This window comes from Oncorhynchus tshawytscha, linkage group LG10 (genome assembly GCF_018296145.1).
Source record: "Oncorhynchus tshawytscha isolate Ot180627B linkage group LG10, Otsh_v2.0, whole genome shotgun sequence".
In the NCBI taxonomy this organism is placed as follows: domain Eukaryota; kingdom Metazoa; phylum Chordata; class Actinopteri; order Salmoniformes; family Salmonidae; genus Oncorhynchus; species Oncorhynchus tshawytscha.
In genome coordinates, this window is record NC_056438.1 from 52,176,981 (window position 1) to 52,199,678 (window position 22,698).

A 22,698-nucleotide genomic window follows, 5' to 3' on the forward strand; every position below is an offset into this window, starting at 1 on the left:
CCCCTGTGGTGTTCAGTTGGAGAGGACGAGCGCTTGGTCGACATTTTAGCACTGCATCATCAAGACTGACGTGGGGAATACGTGGGCAGAGGGTCGAGCCATCCACTCCTACCATAATTAGTGACGAGTCTGACTACGTAAAACTTTGGTAAGTTATTACACGGTAGACTAGTCGTGGGACTCGTTCTGAAGAAAAAAAGTAGAGCCAACAAAACAGAAAGATCACCGTTTACAATGACGCATGGACAAACTTCCAATTTGTCAGTTGAATCTACAGGCTAATGACAATGTTAGCTAAAGCTAGTTGCTAGCTCTGGTTACGTGGACAATCTCCTTCCTGTGTGTTAGCCAGCTGAACTACTTTATGCATTGACACGAATGGAACAGTTTGCTCGCTTGCTAACTAACGTTAAACTGGCATAGACAGAGTGAATTGGCTTGCCAGCCAGCGTCCGTATTACTTGAAAAAAAAAACTAGAAGCTGTCTGCTACTAGCTAACGTTAGTTACGTGAGAAATAACGTTTGCTATCCACCTTTCATGCTTTTCGGTGTTACATCGCAGTTTCTCTCGAGCGTTTGTCTTCAGCTGCATAAATTACGCTACTGCATTCGCGTTCAATTTTTTGGAAAGGTAACGTTAGTCAGCCAGCTTACGAAACAAAAAATACCCTGTCAATAAATGTACCCAAAGTATATCTGGTTTAGGTGCTGAATATGGCTATAGATGTTATAAGCTAGCTCGCTACAAATGAACAATTTCAGAGTGACAGCTTCGAAACTCTGGACCCTCCCCTTTTGTATTCAGACAGGCATGCGGCTGTCTTTGCTACATGGGAGTTTTTCCGGGGGGCACAGCTCTGACTGAGGAAAATCTTTTGGAACGGTTATCCAACTCGGAATTCCAACTCAGAAACCATGGTTTCTTTATAGCGCTCCGACCTGAAGATCACCGACTTCATGTTTTAGAACTCGTTTTTTCCCCCGGCGGTCCCAGTTGACTTGAAAGCACCGTAAAAAATGGAAAACATGAACCAAGCAAACGCAACAATCACGTTTCACACGATGTTTAATTGAATATATTAATTTGAATTAAATCAAACGTTTATGTGTTTCATGTAATGCATTGTCACTGAAGGGGTTTGTTCTGTAGTGACAGTAGGCCACTTGTATCAAAAAATCAAAAGCCCTCGAATTGATGGCATTTGTTCTCCAACATGCAAAGACACTAGGCATTCCTTGCATTTCTTTAAAGTGTGTATCCCAGTTTAATCAATATGTTTACAGCACAGGAGGACCCTAACACAATACTTTAACTAATGGCCTCCCAAGTGGCGTAGCGATCTAATGTACTGCATCTCAGTGCAAGAGGCGTCACTACAGACCCTTGTTCGATTGCAGGCTGTATCACAACTGGCCGTGATTGGGAGTCCCATAGGGCGGTGCGCAATTGACCCAGCGTCGTCTGGGTTAGGTTTTGACCGGGGTAGGCCGTCATTGTAAATAAAAATTTGTTCTTAACTGATTTGCCTAGTTAAATAAAACAAATGTGCTAACAGTTCTGTTACATATTCTTATGCATTCCTTTACACTTGTGTGTATAAAGTAGTTGTTGTGAAATTGTTAGATTACTTGTTAGATATTACTGCATGGTCGGAACTAGAAGCACAAGCATTTTGCTACACTCACATTAACATCTGCTAACCATGTGTATGTGACAAATAAAATTTGATTTGATTTTGATGGCAAGCCAATCAACCAGCACTGTTTTTGAGTAATCAGGCAGTTGTTCTGTACAAATGACAACATGAATTGCTTTAATCTAATGATATAATATTGAAATAGTCTTAGACTTGCATTTCCCAAAGGGAGCATCATTTGTTCTTATATAATCATCTATTAGGGTGGCTTTTTGTGCACTTTTCAGCAGCCATGGCATCACCCAGGTGGGTGCTACATGTTTTGGCAATGTTCCAAACCAACTCATTACAGAATTCCATTCTTAATGTCACTGCGCAAGTGAAAAGTGATTAGTGCTTTTTTGGGTTGATTCGATTACAAAAAAATCATCATGGTTTTCGGTTTTGATTTTTTAATTTTTTTTAATGTGGATTGAATGCTGAATAAAACAAATTAATAAAAGTCCCATGATGGGAAAGGGGGATACCTAGTCAGTTGTTCAACTGAAATGTGTCTTCCGTATTTAACCCGATCCCTCTGAATCAGAGAGGCGCGGGGGGCTGCCTTCATCAACATCCACTTCTTTGGCGCCTGGGGAACAGGGGGTAACTGAGTTGCTAAGGGGCAGAACGACAGATTTTTACCTTGTCAGCTCGGGGATTCGATCCAACGACCTTTGTAGTGACTGTCCATTACTGCTGATCACTTATTAACCATTTTAATCACTTTACTTTAATAAAATGTTTCAGTTGTGTATATCACATTTGTTTTATTTCATTCCAAGTCATCATCTCTATAGAGCTGCTGCCTATGATGTTTGACAAAATCACAGTTTTAGTAGTTCTTCAAAGTAAATGAGGCATACTTTTATGACTGCTGAATACCAACTATCAATCACTTAGATCATGTATTTTTAAGGTAAAGATACCTCGCGAAGCAACTTATTTCTATCCCTCTTGATCGCACATTCTCTCTCCCTGTCTGCTCCACAGACTGGACAAGTAGGTGGGCGAACAATGGATTATGGTCATTGTAGTTAATTACCACGTTTTCTGCGCTCAACTATTTAGAATATTGGCCTGTTGGAAACTGCAACTCTGTACTACATCGCACAGTTCAGGCTTGATCTGATTATCTCTAAAGAAACTGCACCGAGAGCACAGATTATTTTTTTTATGGAATTAAAGTAATTGAACCTACGTTGCTCAATTAGTTGTTTAAAAACGGAAAAATAACCAACATTTTGGTTAATTGCTCAGTAATACCCTACACATTTTTGTTGTAGTTTAATTCATTTTTTTCATTGAAATATGGATTCATGGCACAGTGGAATTTTTTATTGAGTGCAGACACAATTTAGAATGAGATTTTGATGTAATATGAGTTGGTGTGGAGTGTTCTTATATGCTTTATTGCTTTATAGTCAATTGCAAGTGATCACTCAGAAAAATGTGACAACCAATTTCCTTTGTAATGATACAAAACATAAAAAAATATAAATTAATCAACTACAAGCTACAGGAAGACTGAAAATAAGGATACATGAAAAAATTGTGAACTTCCCCTTCAATTGTGCTCAATTTCCTGACATATCCAGTCCGATGACCATGGACACAGCGGTTGCGTCATCACAGCAGGATGGAAGTGTTGATTACTCTCTGTCTGATGAAGAACCAAGTCAGAGCGAATCCAACTCACCGACTGCTGTACTTACTCAGGTAGCACCTTTTGTGTAGTGTGTGTTGTGGCCATTATCACTCATCACTCATCACTCTTATATTCAGAGATGCATCAGGGCCTAAAGCCTGGTCCCAGTTATGTTGGTGCTCTTGCTAACTCCATTTCTCATTGTCAAGCCAAACACAACAATAAATGACAAGGAGTTGGCATGATGGCACAAACAAGCTAATTTAGAAACACTGATGCTGGAGCATCCTTTTCTCAAATATTGTTAATGGGTAGTAAGACAATTGAACGTCTCTTGTTTTTCTCCAGGTTTCCGGAACAGGAGACTCCGCTGGCATGACAGTGGTGCAGTTACCTGTTGAGCAGACAGTTCAGGTCCAGGCTGTCATCCAGGCTCCTCAGGCCTCTGTCATCCAGTCACCACAGATGCAGACTGTACAGGTAGCTACTAGAGCTCCATCCCTTCTTTATACCCTCAGGTTGGGTCCCAACTTGCATCTCCTTCCCTATAGTTCACTACTTTTGTCATTGGGGATGCAGCCTCAAGGGTCACTCGTCTTGGCTCAATACAGTAATTCAGTCGTTAGTTTTTTCCCCGTAGAACAATTCCAGAATGGTTTTAGGGACTTGTAGCTGTAGTTTGTTAACCTGAGTGCCAGTCTGTCCCATCATGCCAAATTCTTGTCACTCTTTGTCATGTCGTTGATAATGACAGCAATGGAGTTAGGAAGAGCACAGACATACAGTGCCTTGCGAAAGTATTCGGCCCCCTTGAACTTTGCGACCTTTTGCCACATTTCAGGCTTCAAACATAAAGATATAAAACTGTATTTTTTTGTGAAGAATCAACAACAAGTGGGACACAATCATGAAGTGGAACGACATTTATTGGATATTTCAAACTTTTTTAACAAATCAAAAACTGAAAAATTGGGCGTGCAAAATTATTCAGCCCCCTTAAGTTAATACTTTGTAGCGCCACCTTTTGCTGCGATTACAGCCGTAAGTCGCTTGGGGTATGTCTCTATCAGTTTTGCACATTGAGAGACTGAAATTTTTTCCCATTCCTCCTTGCAAAACAGCTCGAGCTCAGTGAGGTTGGATGGAGAGCATTTGTGAACAGCAGTTTTCAGTTCTTTCCACAGATTCTCGATTGGATTCAGGTCTGGACTTTGACTTGACCATTCTAACACCTGGATATGTTTATTTTTGAACCATTCCATTGTAGATTTTGCTTTATGTTTTGGATCATTGTCTTGTTGGAAGACAAATCTCCGTCCCAGTCTCAGGTCTTTTGCAGACTCCATCAGGTTTTCTTCCAGAATGGTCCTGTATTTGGCTCCATCCATCTTCCCATCAATTTTAACCATCTTCCCTGTCCCTGCTGAAGAAAAGCAGGCCCAAACCATGATGCTGCCACCACCATGTTTGACAGTGGGGATGGTGTGATGAGCTGTGTTGCTTTTACGCCAAACATTACGTTTTGCATTGTTGCCAAAAAGTTCAATTTTGGTTTCATCTGACCAGAGCACCTTCTTCCACATGTTTGGTGTGTCTCCCAGGTGGCTTGTGGCAAACTTTAAACGACACTTTTTATGGATATCTTTAAGAAATGGCTTTCTTCTTGCCACTCTTCCATAAAGGCCAGATTTGTGCAATATACGACTGATTGTTGTCCTATGGACAGAGTCTCCCACCTCAGCTGTAGATCTCTGCAGTTCATCCAGAGTGATCATGGGCCTCTTGGCTGCATCTCTGATCAGTCTTCTCCTTGTATGAGCTGAAAGTTTAGAGGGACGGCCAGGTCTTGGTAGATTTGCAGTGGTCTGATACTCCTTACATTTCAATATTATCACTTGCACAGTGCTCCTTGGGATGTTTAAAGCTTGGGAAATCTTTTTGTATCCAAATCCGGCTTTAAACTTCTTCACAACAGTATCTCGGACCTGCCTGGTGTGTTCCTTGCTCTTCGTGATGCTCTCTGCGCTTTTAACGGACCTCTGAGACTATCACAGTGCAGGTGCATTTATACGGAGACTTGATTACACACAGGTGGATTGTATTTATCATCATTAGTCATTTAGGTCAACATTGGATCATTCAGAGATCCTCACTGAACTTCTGGAGAGAGTTTACTGCACTGAAAGTAAAGGGGCTGAATAATTTTGCACGCCCAATTTTTCAGTTTTTGATTTGTTAAAAAAGTTTGAAATATCCAATAAATGTCGTTCCACTTCATGATTGTGTCCCACTTGTTGTTGATTCTTCACAAAAAAATACAGTTTTATATCTTTATGTTTGAAGCCTGAAATGTGGCAAAAGGTCGCAAAGTTCAAGGGGGCCGAATACTTTCGCAAGGCACTGTATCTGGGGCCAGGCTAGTAGTTTCTGATGTTGTGTATCAGTGATGCCAAGGATGTAACAAAGGGTATCTTCACATCTACAGGTGTGGGTGTTCTGGCTCTAATGCAGCAATCTCTCTTAATTGGCCTTGTCTGAGAAATGGAATCTGTGATTTAAGCTAATCAGTTTGACCTTCATGCACCGAATGTTGTATTGTGTCTGGCAGTCTCTTAGAAAACACGCTGTCTGCTTGCATTCGACAAATCAGCACGTCACACTCATTTTCCTTTTTTTCTCTAAATCACACTCCCCAACAAAGAATGAGTCACAAATGGCACTCTATTCCCTATAGTGCACTACCTTTGACTAGAGCCATGTGAATAGGGCAATAGGGTGTTATTTGGGACACAACCTGAGATTTATACTGTTTTGGAAAGACTTTTATGTTTCAGTATTCAGTAAGGTATTTTAAAATGGAGGGAGGTGGCCCTACACAGTGTCTATGCATTACTTTTTTTTGCTCCAGATCACCTCTATAGCTGGGCTTGAAGGTGGGGAGTCGGCAGTCACAGACACACAGAAAAGAAGAGAGATTCTCTCAAGACGCCCATCTTATCGGTAGGCAGACATGAAAACATTGCAAATATAAAAATTGTATGTGTCCCAAAGGACACCTTATTCCCTATATAGTGTATTACTTTTGACCAGACATCTATGGGCCCTGGTTAAAAGTAGTGCACTATAAATTGATCAGGGTGTAAGTTTATATATTTGGGGCAGCACGTAGTGTAGCGGTTAGGAGTGTTGGGCCAAAAGGTCACTGGTTTGAATACCCGATCCGACTAGGTAAAAAATATGTCTGTGCTCTTCAACAAGGCACTTAACCCTAATTGCTCCTGTAAGTCTGCTAAATGACAACATTTTGATATACATTTCAATCGGAAAGTATTCAGACCGCTTGACCTTTTCCACATTTTGATATGTTACAGCCTTATTATAAAATTGATTAAAAACACAAAATATCCTCAATCTACTCACAATACCCCATAATGACAAAGTAAAAACATATTTTAACAAATTTGAAAAAATGAAAAAATATAATATTACATTTAAATAAGTATTCAGAACCTTTAAAAAAAAGAAATTTTCATTTTTTTTTTATTTCACCTTTATTTAACTAGGTAGGCTAGTTGAGAACAAGTTCTCATTCTCACCTTTACTCAGTCCTTTGATGAAGCACCTTTGGCAGCAATTATAGCCTAGAGTCTGTATTTGTCTGTATTTGGGGTTTCTCCCATTCCCCTCTGCAGATCCTCTCAAGCTCTGTCAGCTTGGATGAGGAGCATCGCTGCACAGCTATTTTCAGGTCTCTCCAGAGATGTTTGATTGGGTTCAAGTCTAGGCTCTGGCTGGGCCACTCAAGGAAGCTCCTGCGTTGTCTTGGCTGTGTGCTTATGGTTGTTGTCCTGTTGGAAGGTGAACCTTCGCCCCATTTTGAAGTCCTGAGCGCTCTGGAGGAGGATCTCTCTGTACTTTGCTCCGTTCATCTTTGCCTCGATCCTGACTAGTCTCCCAGTCCATGCCGATGAAAGAAATCCCCACAGTGTGATGCTGCCACCACCATTCTTCACCGTGTGGATGGTGCTAGGTTTCCTCCAGACGTGACACTCGGCATTCATGCCAAAGTGTTGAATTTTGGTTTCATAAGACCAGAGAATCTTGTTTCTCATGGTCTGAGAGACTTTAGGTGCCGTTTGGCAAATTCCAAGCAGGCTGTCATGTGCCTTTTACTGAGGAGTGGCTTCCGTCTGGCCACTCTACCAAAAAGGACTGATTGGTGGAGTGCTGCAGAGATTGTTGTCCTCTCGTCTCCACAAAGGAACTCTAGAGCGCTGTCAGAGTGACCATCAGATTCTTGGACACATCCCTGACCAAGGCCGTTCTCCCCCGATTGCTCAGTTTGGCCGGGCAGCCAGTCTTGGTGGTTCCAAACTTCTTTGATTTTAATAATGTTGGAGGCCACTGTGTTCTTGGGGACCTTCAATGCTGCAGAAATGTTTTGGTACCCTTCCCCAGCCTCAACACAATCCTGTCTCTGAGCTTGGTTTTTGCTCTGACATGCACTGTCAACTGTGGGACCTTATATAGACAGATGTGTGCCTTTCTTAATCATGTCCAAACAATTGAATTTTTTTTAACTAGTCAGTTAAGAACAAATTCTTATTTACAATGATGGCCTACCCTGGCCAAACCCGGACGACGCTGGGCCAATTGCGCACCACACTATGGGACTCCCAATCACGGCCGGATGTGATACACTTAGATGCAGTGCCTTAGACCGCTGCGCCTTTCGGGAGCCACAGGTGGACTCCAAGTTGTAGAAATATCTCAAGGATGATCAATGGAAACAGGATGCACCTGAGCTCAATAGCAAAGGGTCTGAATAGTTATGTAAATAAGGTATTTCTGTTTTTATTTTGAATACTTTTGCAAACATTTCTAAAGGCGTGTTTTCACTTTCATTATGGGGTATTGTGTGTATATTGCTGAGGATTTTTTTTAAGGGAATCAATTTTAGAATAAGGCTGTAATGTAACAAAATGTGGAGAAAGTCTAGGGGTCTGAATACTTTCCAAAGGCACTGTATAACCATTGACATTTCAAAGCAATCCAAGCAGAGTAGTTTATTATGTGCTTTCCTCTTTCCTTCAGAAAAATCCTCAATGAACTATCAACGGATTCCTCCTCAATTCCAAGAATTGAGGAGGAGAAACCTGAAGATGAGGTTCCACCCTCCAGTGTCTCTTCAGTTCAAGTTCCAACTTCAATCTATCAGACCAGCTGTGGCCAATACAGTGAGTTTCATTAGGCTCTGGTGAAAAGTGGTGCACTATACAAGGAATAGGTTGCCATAGTTGGTACGCAACTATGGTGTAAATGTTGACGTGCACTCACTATTGTGACATTAAGTTCTATATCCACTTTGTGTTATTGTGTAAGAGATCTTAAACTAAGGATTCATTGTGGAGGCTAAATTCATGCATCAATAAGCCAGTCACCCAACCTTACCATCCATAAAGTACAGTACTTTTTTATATTTGAAGAAAACATCTAATCTAATAGATCGAAAGGTGCTGCTTAGAAACGGCTGATAACAGTAATGAGCTATTTGTCACAGTGGTCAAAAATGCAGAACTGCATGCAACTTTTGTCCCTCGTTGACAAAATAAACTCCCACACCCTTTTACTTCTGCACATTGATTATTCATGTTTTGGTACCTTCTTTAGATTCACACTAACATCCACATATACCTCTGAGTAACCCTTCTAAAAACGTGTGTCCCTCCTCAGTTGCCATCACCCAGGGGGGAGCCATCCAGATAGCCAGCCCAGGCAGTGAGGGCCTCCAGGGTGTACAGTCGCTGGCCATGTCCAACTCTGGTACCCAGATCCTGCAGTACGCAGCCCAGGCAGGGGACTCTGGACAGCAGTTATTCTCTGTGCAAGGTGGCCAGATGGTGATACAAGGTAAGAACTGAACTGAACCCTTTACACTCGTGGGAATTGGCTTATGTGGATACGTCTAAGTTAAACTGTTTCTTACAGAGGAAATGTGAAAAGCATATACATACGCATGGTCGCAATTGAAAGGGAACAGTTTGGAGATTATGGGAAAATGATGAGACCAAAGTTGAGGACACAACAGTTCACCTGACACAAGACTGAATCCAAACACTACAATGTTGATTTTATGTGCATTTTACGTTTACTGTACTTTTCACCATATTTGTTGATAACGAAATCTGAAAATACTGTGGATACATTCAGTAACATGATAAGAATATTCCTGGAACATGTGGGGAAGGTGCAACATAAGGGTTTGAGTGAGAGGATTAACTGGTGTCTCCAAGTGGACACACATCTCTCCAAAGTACACAGTTCCTAAGTAATTTGACTCAAAGAAGTCTTCAACACTAAGGTACTTTTTGGAGCTCTTTTAGCTGTGCCGTTGAGGGACTAGAGCAAGCACACTTGTAGTGTTTTTGTTTAGAACACAACCCTGCATCCCCACTATCACACAATTACTGTCGTTGTTTACTCAATCCAAAAACACAATCTGGGTCAGGTAGGAATTATTTAAAATTGTTCTATTGCCAACATGGCTATCTAAATTATCAAATAAATCTTAGTGTTAGGCTTTTACAAGGCAATTCAGAGAAACGGATCGTTATTTTGGTGTGCATAGAAAGGAGTCATGAGTGCCTTCAGGTGTTCCGCAGTGAATTCTCTTCACAACAGGCAAACAGGTTCATTCTGTTCAGAACAACCCAGGGTTTGACGCCATGTCATCTTGTAACTGTACATCAAACATAGTGATCAGGGTAGCCTAGTGGGCGAAAGGATAGCCCTCTAACCACTAGGGTAGCCTAGTGGTTAGAGTGTTGGACTAGTAACCGAAAGGTTGCAAGTTCAAATCCCCGAGCTGACAAGGTACAAATCTGTTGTTCTGCCCCTGAACAGGCAGTTAACCCACTGTTCCTAGGCCGTCATTGAAAATAATAATTTGTTCTTAACTGACTTTCCTAGTTAAATAAAGGTAACATAAAAACATGACATGAGTTTTATGATATGGAAATGTGAAATGCACATTTGGAATCACAGTGTTTGGCCTGCTTGTATGACATCAAAGTGGTATTTATTATAATCCTCAATGTCTCCAAAATACATAGAGCCCTTTTCATTTACAGGATTTCCCTCACTCAGACAACCCAAAATCTGCAAAAGTTGCCCAATTAGCGGGAGGGATGGGGGCAACTTCTTGTTGTGTGCGGTGCTCAAGTTCAGAACGGCTTGTCAGTCAAAACCCATACAGCACTGTGAAGCACAGAGCCTGAGCTCTGATGTCATACATAGTATGTTACTGTACAGCCACTGCATTTCAATTTAGTTACTAATCAGTGCCCAAATTTGCCTTTTTCAACCTGAACACGGACGGGTATGAGTGTAAAGGGCTACATGAACTCCAAACTCTTTATGTCCCAAATGGCATGCTGTTCCCTAAATCAGGATGTTTTTATTTTATTGTCCAGTGTTGGTGATCACGTGCCCACTGGAGCCGCTTCTTCTTGTTTTTAGCTAATAGGAGTGGAACCCGGTGTGTGGTCGTCTGCTGCAATAGCCCATCCGTGACTCGTACCGACTAGCCCACCCGTGACTCGTACTAGCCCACCCGACTCGTAGCCCACCCGTGACTGACTAGCCCACCCGTGACTCGTACGACTAGCCCACCCCCGTGCCCACCCGTGACTCGTACCGACTAGCCCACCCGTGACTCGTACCGACTAGCCCACCCGTGACTCGTGCCGACTAGCCCACCCGTGACTCCGTGACTCGGACCGACTAGCCCATCCGTGACTAGCCCACCCATACCGTGACTCATACCGGCCCATCCGACTACCGAGCCCATCCGTGATTCATACCGACTGAGCCCATCCGTGATTCATACCGATCCGTGATTCATACTAGCCCAGCCATCCGTGATTCATACCGACTAGCCCATCCCATCCGTGATTCATACCGACTAGCCCATCCGTGACTCGGACCGACTAGCCCATCCGTGATTCATACCGACTCCGTGATTCATACCGACTAGCCCACCCGTGATTCATCCGACTAGCCCATCCGTGATTCATACCGACTAGCCCACCCGTGACTCGGACCGACTAGCCCATCCGTGATTCATAGCCCATCCGTGATTCATACCGACTAGCCCATCCGATTCATACCGAGCCCATCCGTGATTTCATACCGACTAGCCCATCCGTGATTCATACCGACTAGCCCATCCGTGATTCATACCGATTCCGTGATTCATACCGACTAGCCCATCCGTGATTCATACCGACTAGCCCATCCGTGATTCATACCGACTAGCCCATCCGTGACTCGGACCGACTAGCCCATTTGCTTTGCTGGTGTTTTTAGTCTTTTATGTCTAGCAACTAAATGTTTTTTATTAAAATATCTTTTTTTTTTTTTTTTTTTTTTAATGCTCAACTTAGGTGGCCAAATAAAATCACCTGAAAGCCAAATTCGGCCTGCGGGCCCCCAGTTTGGGAACAGTGCCCTATATAATGGAATACTTTTGACCAGGACCCATGGGTAATAGGGTTCACATTTTGGACGCAGTCTGAACTTTATAACCATCTGGTCTTTCTGTCCTTAGGCTTCCTAGTTATTTCATTAGATTACATTGAAATAGTGTGATTCATTAAGTCATGGGTTTGCATTCATTTAGCAGAAGAACAGAAGAAGGCTCTCTAAGTGGCTGGAGCATGACTAGTTTTTCTCAAAGAAATGTCAAGCATGGTTGGTTGACCCTGTAATGTTACTTACAGTACCATGCAACCAGTGTCATGATTTAACAATAGAGTATACACTACCGTTCAAAAGTTTGGGGTCACTTAGAAATGTCCTTGTTTTTGAAAGAAAAGCTCAAATTTCTGTCCATTTAAAAGGCCAGCATCCTGGAGTCACCTCTTCACTTTTGACACTGCGGGTACTATTTAATGAAGCTGCCAGTTGAGGACTTGTCAGGCGTCTGTTTCTCAAACTAGATACTCTAATGTACTTGTCCTCTTGCTCAGTTGTGCACCAGGGCCTCCCATTCCTCTTTCTATTCTGGTTAGATACATTTTGCGCTGTTCTGTGAAGGGAGTAGTACACAGCGTTGTACGAGATCTTCAGTGTCTTGGCAATTTCTCGCATGGAAAAGCCTTCATTTCTCAGAACAAGAATAGACTGACAAGTTTTGGAAGAAAGTTATTTTTTTCTGGCCATTTTGAGCCTGTAATCGAACCCACAAATGCTGATGCTCTATATACCCCGTTAGTCTAAAAAGTACAGTTTTATTGCGCTTTAATTAGCACAACAGTTTTCAGCTGTGCTAACATAATTGCAAAAGGGTTTTCTAATGATCAATTAGCCTTTTTAAAATGATAAACTTTGATTAGCTAACACAATGTGCCATTGGAACACAGGAGTGATGTTTGCTGATAATGGGCCTCTGTACGCCTATGTAGATATAACATTTTAAAAAATCAGCCGTTTCCAGCTACAATAGTCATTTACAACATTAACAATGTCTGTACTGTATTTCTGATCAATTTGATATTATATTAATGGATGAAAAATTTGATTTTCTTTCAAAAACAAGGACATTTCTAAGTGAGCCCAAACTTTTGAATGGTAGTGTATATTCATGGTTTTAGATAGTTCATCAGAGCATTGTAATGGTTTCCCTTAAATGTCAGTTTCCCTGTATTTCAATGGTACTTCTTTACAGCTGGACTTATTTTCCAGAGAAACGGATGAAAAACCTTAAATCATATAATCCTAACAAGTAGTAAAAGCCAATCCCCAGGGACTGCTTCAATCAGGGTGCTCACATTAGTACTACGACTGCTGTTATTTGGGCACACTAACCTCCTGTTTGATCTCCGTTGCCTAGTTGCGTCATAGGGTCTAAAAATATCCAGCTAGCCCTCCCTGCGTCTTTCCTTCCCTCCCCCCTGCCTCGCTGCATTGTGTTGCTCCACTTTAGCATTTGATCCAGGAGAAGAGCAGGGGGAGGGGCCTAGCGGCAGAATGTCTTATTGACTTCAGCAGGGCCAGTGATGTCATTGTGATGTCAATGTCCCTAATTGTAATTTTGTGCAAAGTTGATGGGTGACCCCTCCATGTAGAGAGCAGGCAGAGCGAGACACACACAGGCAGATAGAAAGACACAGTCTAATAAAGACAGAGAAAGTGTCTGGTTCTGTGGAGCCTGTGTTAGAGTAGAATATATGGCTGTTACTGGAGATGAGACTGAATCAGGTATGGAACTGTCGTTTTTAAGTTTTCCTTTCTAAGTGTTTCTCAGACTTAGATTTTCATAGAAAATGAAATGTTGCATGCTGGCAGTAATTGAAAATGTATAGCTGCATTGTTGTACAATTCGGATATCAATCTATCTGAATCGTCTATATTTCGACGGCTAAATACATCATTTTTATACGTTTTGTTTTTGGGAGGAATGACTTTAAAGTTGGGTTGGTTAAATGTCTTTACAGAACTTTTAAGCATTGATAAAAACGTGTATGTAGTCTACCAAAAGGTTCGCTTGGAGTCTTCAGAGTATTTTCTCAAGATACTGAGTGTTTTTAAGGGAACAGAGGAAACCAATAGCAAACTGAGACGTGCACTGACTGAGGGTTAATAGCTAGCTACCACAGAGGCACATTGCCCACAGTTCTTTCTGAGACTTGAACACCTTGCAAGAGGACTGTATAATTACCTTTCAACATTCCTGAAGTGAAAAGCTAGACATAACTGTTGACCGAACAAGGCGGTAAGTGTTTGGTTAGCTTGCTCAATCCGCCGGTACCGGTCTGCCTGCCCCCTGAAATGCTCAAACAGAATGCTTCTCTGGATCAGCGAGGGTGAGGGGTGGTGGATGTGTGTTGACGTCAATCCGGTTTCCTGGAAGCAGATCTGGGCAGGGAAATGAAAATGTGTCGAGTGAGACCCAGATTGACGTCAGCAGGGAGTCATGCTGTGATTAGGCTACAGACAGAACAGAGCCCTCTGAGAGCAGTGAGCACAGCGTAGGCGATGCCAGTTTTAGTAATCCACTCAGATGACAACAGAGAGAGAAGAGCTCAGCCTGGTGTAGCCCCTCACATCTGCAGGCTGATGCTTGCTCACTCATGCGTTAAAACACTAGTGCAGTGATAGCATTTGGGCTATTATCAAGTCATAAATGTTACCAATTTTGTTTTTTGCAAAAGCATAGTTGTTTTGTATAAGTGTTTGTTCTTGCCATATAGGTGCCTTCAGAAAGTATTCATACCCCTTGATTTATTCCACGTTGTTATACAGCCTGAATTCAAAATTGATTCAAAAAAAAAATTCTTACCAATCTACACACAATATCCAATGACAAAGTGAAAAGATGTTTAGACATTTTTACAAATGTATTGAAAATGAAATACTGAAATGTCTCATTTACATAAGTATTCACACACATGTTAGAATCACCTTATTCTTAAAACAATTCTTCAAGCTCTGTCAAGTTGTTTGTTGATTTTTTTGCAGATGATAATCAAAATTTAAAACTGTAATTAGGCATATCAGGAACATTCAATGTAGTCTTGGTAAGCATCTCCATTGTTTTAGGTTATTGTCCTGCTGAAAGGTTAATTTGTCTCCCAGTGTCTGTTGGAAAGCAAACTGAACAAGGTTTTCCTCTAGGATTTTTCCTGTGCTTAGCTCTATTCTGTGTCTCTTTATCCTCCAAAAATCCCTAGTCTATGACAGCACCCATAACATGATGCAGCCACCTCCATGCTTGAAAATATGAAGAGTGGTACTCTGTGTGTGTTGTGTTGGATTTGCCCCAAACATAACACTTTGTATTCAGGTCAAAGTTAATTTCTTTGCCACATTTTTTGCAGTTTTACTTTAGTGCCTTGCAAACAGGATTATTGTTTTGGAATATTTTTATTCTGTACAGGCTTCCTCCTTTTCATTCTTCACTCTGTCATTTAGGTTAGTATTGTGGAGTAACTAGAATGTTGTTAATCCATCCTCAGTTTTCACATATCAGCCATTAAACTGTGTAACTGTTTTTAAAGTCACCATAGGCCTCATGGTGAAATCCCTGAGTGGTTTCCTTCCTCTCCTGCAACTGAATTAGAAAGGACACCTGTCTCTTTGTAGTGACTGGGTGTATGGATACACCATCCAAAGTGTAAATAACTTCACCATGCTCAAAGGGATATTTGATGTCTGCTTTTTGCTATTTTTACCCATCTCCCAATGGATGCCGTTCTTTGCGAGGCATTGGAAAAACCTCCCTGGTCTTTGTGGTTGAATCTGTTTGAAATTCACTGCTCGACTGAGGGACCTTACAATTATCTGTATGTGGAGTACAGAGATGAGGTAGTCATTCAAAAATCATGTTAAACACTATTATTGCACACAGAGTCCATGCAACTTATGTGACTTGTTAAGAACATTTTTACGCCTGAACTTATTTCATTTTGCCATAACAAAGGGGTTGAATACTTATTGACTCAAGAAATTTCAGCTTTTAGTTTAAAAAAATTTAATCAATTTTAAATCTGGCTGTAACACAAAATGTGGGAAAAGTCCAGGGTTGTGAATACTTTCTGAAGGCACTGTAAGCATGATGATAGTTTGTGACAAACATCTTTAGTTTTTTCTCTCCTGTAGTTACGTTGCAGTTACTATTAGAAGAGATTAGAATGGTATTTATCAAAATACCAGCGATCGGATGAGAATCTCAATTTCTAAACCAAGGGGCACATTGGAAATAAGTGTATTTTACGCTTTTATGTGTTATCCTTTAAAATATATATGTATTTTGTATGTATTTTAAAAAATGTCTGAAATGTACAGTACCAGTCAAGACACACCTTCTCATTCCATGGTTTTTCTTTATTTTCTACATTGTAGAATAATAGTGAAGACATCAAAACTATGAAATAACACATATGGAATCATGTAGTAACCAAAAAAGTGTATAACAAATCAAAATATATTTTATTTGAGATTCTTCAAAGTAGCCACCCTTTGCCTTGATGACTTTTGACTGGTACGGTATATTGGGAAATAGATTAGAGGTATACAGTATAGAAAGTGAGTCGGAATGGGGGATCAAACCGCTCTCTAGGGGTGTATGTGGTTCAGGGGCGGCAGCACTACCACTAGACTACCCCCTGGCAATTCTGGGATTTCTTTGTACTTTGAAATTGTTTTTAAATTAATCATCACCAAATAATGTAGGCTGCTATCAGTTAGGCTGTCTCTTCTTTCACTTTTGATGGCAGTTATCCACCCAGTAACCAGATAATGACAATTGTCCTCACATAATTGTAGTAATTAATCCCCCCCACCATCGCACTATAAAGCTAAAATGCTCTCTATTCTTTAATGGCAATGTGCATGTTGATAATCTGATAAAGACAAGAACACTGGTTACATAAAAAACCTCTGAACAAGCAGCTTATGACAACCAATCAGTGAAATGGTTTTTAATTGAGTTAGGCCAGGTGATTGTCTCTCAATCCTGGTTGTTGGTGTTAAGTCACAGGCCATTGGTTAATCTTTTTACAGAAGGGTCAAAGGTGAGGGTTCTTGGCTCTCGTCATGGATCATGCTCTGAATGCATCCCAAATGGCACCATATTCCCTTTATAGTGCACTACTTTTGACCAGGGCCCAGAGGGAATAGGGTGCCATTTGGGATGAATTCTCACACTCTCCCAATACAGATTTGACAGAACTACTCAGAACTACTCCCTAATTTGGCAGCTGTGCTGTGATCTAAAATCTGTCTAGAAAAATGATCATTTAAATTAGGTTTGTTTTGCTTAGTTCATTTGTGTCTGTTGGAATCTGGGATTGTCTGGTCATTTTAATAGAAAGAGTGGTCAGTTGTTGTTTTTTTGCCGTTAAAAGGATTCCCATCTACTTTATTTGTATTTTGAGTTCGTCTAATTTACAGTTGCTTATCCTGTAAATAGATGAGTAATCTTTGTGATTTGAAGGATTGAGTTAAAAAATACAGTACTTGATTTTCACCCAGCAAGCTAAGTACAGGCGGTCATTACAAGTGAGAATTTGTATTCCGATGTCCTGTCTGTCTCTCTGTGCAAGTGATGAACTTGATTTAAGTAAATTACGATCAAAACTAACCCTGATGTTCTGTCTGTGTTTTCTAGCTGCCACTGGAGATATGCCAGCGTACCAGCTGCGTTCGCCCACTTCGGGCCTACCCCAGGGCCTGGTGATGGCTGCGTCCCCAGGCTCCCTGTCCATGCACAGCCCCCGGTGCACACTGAGGAGGTCACACGCAAGAGGGAGGTCCGCCTCATGAAGAACAGGTGAGACGGACGCAGTTGGCGTCCCAAATGGCACCCTATTCCCTTTACATTTGACCAGAGGCCCTGATCAAAAGTAGTACACAAGAGAGTAGGGTGCCTTTTGGGACACAGACACTCATTTTACTTGAATTGCTCTGAATTTGGCTAACAACTGAGAAAGAGAAATAGATTTCAAAATCATTCATACTCATCTTTTGGTTTCCTCCCTTTCCTGTAGATTTTTAAAGCACCCTTTTGATAATTGGTTAGCAATAAAGATTGAGTGGATGTTTTGTGACTCGTCTGAGGTGTATTTGTTCACTTTTGATTGGTGCTGAGTGCTGGAATTTCTCCCACTGACCATCTCTTTTCCCCTGTCTTCTCTAGGGAGGCTGCACGGGAGTGCCGCAGGAAAAAGAAAGAGTATGTCCGGTGTCTGGAGAACCGCGTGGGCGTGCTGGAAAACCAAAACAAGACCCTCATCGAGGAACTCCGAGCATTAAAGGACATTTACTGCCACAAGAACGAGTAGCTCAGTAGCTGTACTCAGCCTTGTGCCAGGAGAGAGAGATCCTACTAAAAAGGCTCATATAGTTCCGTTTACAGACTGACTGCTCTAAAAGACTGGAACAAAAACTACTTTCACTGTCTACTCCGCTTTTTCAGGCCCAGTCACTTTGATACTGCATCAGAGGTTGTCAGGCGGCCATAGGCTTGTGCTCTCCGGGCACAAGTCAAGCCTTGCTCTGGCCCAGGGCCCCTGTCTGTCCTCACTCATGCGCTTGCAAGTGAATACACAAGTGTCGCCCAGCCGCGTTTTGCTTTTGCTATTTTCAGTGAGGCAACCAATGAGAAGCCAGCCTGCAGAGGAAAAGGAAGTACATGTGCTTCCTGAAGGCACACCGCTCACCACCACTGACTCACCACAGTGGAGAAGCAAAAGCTAAAGACCTGCGTTAGAGCCTCATTATCAGCCAGCAAGTTTGTGCAAGCAGACTCACCAGCAAGCCAACCTACCTTAGCCTAAGTGCCCGTCTGTTTATGCTATCATGCCAACTCCTTGTTACTTATTGTCATGTTTGGCTTGACAATGAAACCAATCAAGTTGGCAAGAGCACCAATAGATCTAGGACCAGGCTAAACCTACCCATCTTTACTTTTCACTGCTAGCTAGAGTTGTTCTTATATTTCTATTCTCATCTTGGCTGTTGTCAACATTCCTTTGTGAAATGAGATGAACCTCTTCTTTCAGGACGAAGTGTGACAAGTAAATACACTTTCTACATCATTGAAGTTTTGGAATGCTGTATTTGGCCATTTGAATCCATTCAAAAATGTTTATGACTTAAAGGACCAATGCAACCGTATGACTTAAAGGACCAATGCAACCGTTTTGATCTCCATAGCAACAATTTCCTGGGCTACAATAAAGTACCTTACTGTGATTGTTCTCAATTAAAGTGGTCAAAAATAAACCAAAATTTGCTTCTTAGCAAAGAGCTATTTCTCAAGCAACAATTTAGCTTGGGCTGTCTGGGAGTGGTCTGAGCTGTTATTGGCAGAGAGGTTTGGAACGCTCTTTCTTACAGGTCTTAACTAATTTACCACCAGGAAGACCAAAACACCATCCCACAAAAACAGGCTGATATTTCAGATGTTTTTTTCAAACAGCTCTTCCACTAAAAGGGCATTATTGTCATTTAGAAAATGACAATTTCACAGCATTATTCCAACCTCATAGTTTTGAAATGATTTTAAAACGCAGGCAAATCTAGTTTTTGACTGCACTGGGCCTTTTAATGTGTTACTTGAATTAATGTGTAAGACCCAGTGTCAAGGATGTATCTAACATGCTAGCTTATTTGTCCTGGGATATAAACATTGGGTTGATATTTTACCTGAAATGCTGAATGGTCCTCTTTACCTGAAAAGTCCTCTACCAAATGTGTTTCTCCTCATCTCTCCTCCTTCCTTCAGGCTTCCTTTTGGAAACCAACATTACACCATTACTACAACCGACCGGAGTGTGGACCTCAGTTCATCTTTCAATCACCCACATAGGTATATGCTCCTAAAATCCAATGAGGAGATTTGAGAGGCAGGACTTGCAGCGCGTTGAGCGTCACAAATAGAACCAAGTTCTATTTTAGCGCCCGGCTACGCAGTTGCTCGCTAACGCGAGCAATGATTGAATGCCTTTTATGCCTTTTACTTGATGTGCTCTTTTCAAATGGCACAGTTCAATTAAAAAAATAAACATGACATGCCCCTCAGAGGAATTTAAATTAAATAATTATATATTTATAGCCATCTGAGGAATCTTATCTCACCAAGAACATGTTGAAATGACTACTGCTATGCTACTCTTTCAAAATGGCTACATTTTCCATTTACTGAATGGCTCACCAATCATTCTCCACTTTGTCTGTCTTGGAACATTACTGTGCTGTGCCAGTATACTGTACACATGAAAAAAAAAAAATACAACCATGGAAAGTACTGATGAACTAATGCTTGGGTATTTTGACTGTCTTTGTAAAAAGAAATGTATGTGAATTACTTTCTAATAACAGGTAGTATGTGTCCCAAATGGCCCCCTATTCCCTTTATAGAGCACTATTTTAACCAGTCTTATGGGCCCTGGTCAAAAGTAGTGCACTAAATAAGGAATAGAGTGCCATTTGGGACATGCATAGTTCATGACTGCTCTGTTTAAAGGGTATTGCTAATGAATGTCCATGAGAGTACAGACTTGACTGATGAAGCCTCTTCATTTTATTTTCTCACACCAGTTCCGCTTGCGTGATTTTGCACCCTCCCGCTTGCTTTGAATTTTGTGGTAACCTTTCTTTCCGTTTACATGTATATGTCCTTTGTATGTTGTCATGCCAGTGGTTATACATTTCAGGTGAGATGTCAAATCAGATGAAAAAGAAAATTGATCTCAGTAAATGTTGTTGGATAGATTTGAAGAGCATGTCAAACAGTGTAGCTCTTAACCAGTTGTACAGCGCGCATTGATCCCTGCTATGTTTGTAAATTGTTTAAAAAAAATACTATTTCTAATAAAATTTCCAAAAGTTCATACCAGAATAGGAATTTGCAGTGAAAATGTTTGTAAGATTCATAGTCAGAAAACTATACACTATATGGACTGAAGTCTGTTCAACACAATGCCTTTAGGCTTACCACTGAAATCAGCCTGGTCTCAAAGACATTGTAAATTGGAGACTCAAATTATTATCATACAATACATGACCAAAATTAAACTCGGCAAAAAAAGAAATGTCCTCTCACTGTCAACTGCATTTATTTTCAGAAAACCTAATGTGTAAATATTTGTATGAACATAAGATTCAACAACAGACAAACTGAACAAGTTCCACAGACATGTGACTAACAAATTGAATAATGTGTCCTTGAACAAAGGGAGGGGGGGGTCAAAATCAAAGGTAACAGTCAGTATCTTGGCGTCGCCACCAGCTGCATTAAGTACTGCAGTGCATCTCCTCCTCATGGACTGCACCAGATTTGCCTGTTTTTGCTGTGAGATGTTACCCCATTCTTCCACCAAAGCAGCTGCAAGTTCTTGGACATTTCTGGGGGGTGGCCCTAGCCCTCACCCTCCAATTCAACAGGTCCCAGATGTGCTCAATGGGATTGAAATCCGGGCTCTTCGCTGGCCATGGCAGAACACTGATGTTCCTGTCCTGCAGGAAATAACGCACAGAACGAGCAGTATGTCTGGTGGCATTGTCAGGCTGGAGGTTCATGTCAGGATGAGCCTGCAGGAAGGGTACCACATGCGGGAGAAGGTCTTCCCTGAAACGCACAGTGTTGAGATTGCCTGCAATGACAACAAGCTCAGTCCAATGATGCTGTGACACACCGCCCCAGACCATGATGGACCCTCCACCTCCAAATCGATCCCGCTCCAGAGTACAGGCCTCGGTGTAACGCTCATTCCTTTGACGATAAACGCGAATCTGACCATCACCCCTGATGAGACAAACCGCAACTTGTCAGTGAAGAGCACTTTTTGCCAGTCTTGTCTGGTCCAGTGACAATGGGTTTGTGCCCATAGGTAATGTTGTTGCCAGTGAGGAGTCTGCCTTAAGACAAGCCCTCAGACCAGCCTCTCTCGGCCTATTCCGGACTGTCTGAGCACTGAGGGAGGGATTGTGCGTTCCTGTAACTCAGTCAGTTGTTGCCATCCTGTACCTATCCCGCAGGTGTGATGTTCGGATGTACCAATCTTGTGCAGGTGTTGTTACACGTGGTCTGCCCCTGCGAGGACAATCAGCTGTCTGTCCTGTCTCAGGCGTCTCTCGGTAGGGACATCACAATTCATTGCTCTGGCCACATCTGCAGTCCTCATGCCTCCTTGCAGCATGTCTAAGGCACATTCACGCAGATGAGCAGGGACCCTGGGCATCTTTCTTTTGGTGTTTTTCAGTCAGTAGAAAGGCCTCTTTTAGTTTTCATAACTGTGACATTAATTGACTACCGTCTGTAAGCTGTTAGTGTCTTCACGACCGTTCCACAGGTGCATGTTCATTGATTGTCTGTGGTTCATTGAACAAGCATGGGAAACAGTGTTTAAACCCTTTACAATGAAGATCTGTTGAATTTATTTGGATTTTTACAAATTACCTTTGAAAGACAGGGTCCTGAAAAAGGGACATTTCTTTTTTTGCTGAGTTTATATGTATTGCAAATTCATAACATATTGTACAAATTGCAATTTGTAACGTATCATACGAAATGGATGGTGGACATCCACAAACCACACGAAAAGTAACATATCATATCAAATGGAGGGAGACATATGTACTATGTTATGTCTATCCTGAGTCTAGGTTGCAGAAAAAACGAGCACAATAATGAATACAAATACTAACCCACATCTAATATATCTCCACCTTTAAATACCTTAACTCTGTCATCACAACATTGTACAACAGACTGCTCAACCGAAAACTGTTACACAAAACTTAAACGTTGCCTAGAGCAAATAACCTAAAAACCTCATGTTCCAACATTACATTTTTTAGTTATTACT

The 22,698-nt window shown here is 41.5% G+C and overlaps 1 protein-coding gene across 1 annotated transcript; it reads left to right on the forward strand.

Moving 5' to 3' along the window:
• LOC112251089 (cAMP-responsive element modulator) lies at window positions 1–20,731 on the forward strand. The gene is given in 9 exon segments (XM_024421776.2): window positions 1–148; window positions 3,276–3,396; window positions 3,674–3,805; window positions 6,234–6,325; window positions 8,420–8,562; window positions 9,059–9,235; window positions 17,496–17,603; window positions 17,606–17,657; window positions 18,024–20,731. Coding segments are annotated over 8 exon segments (966 nt in total). The 5' UTR covers window positions 1–148; window positions 3,276–3,279; the 3' UTR covers window positions 18,169–20,731.
• The last annotated feature ends 1,967 nt before the right edge of the window (window positions 20,732–22,698 follow it).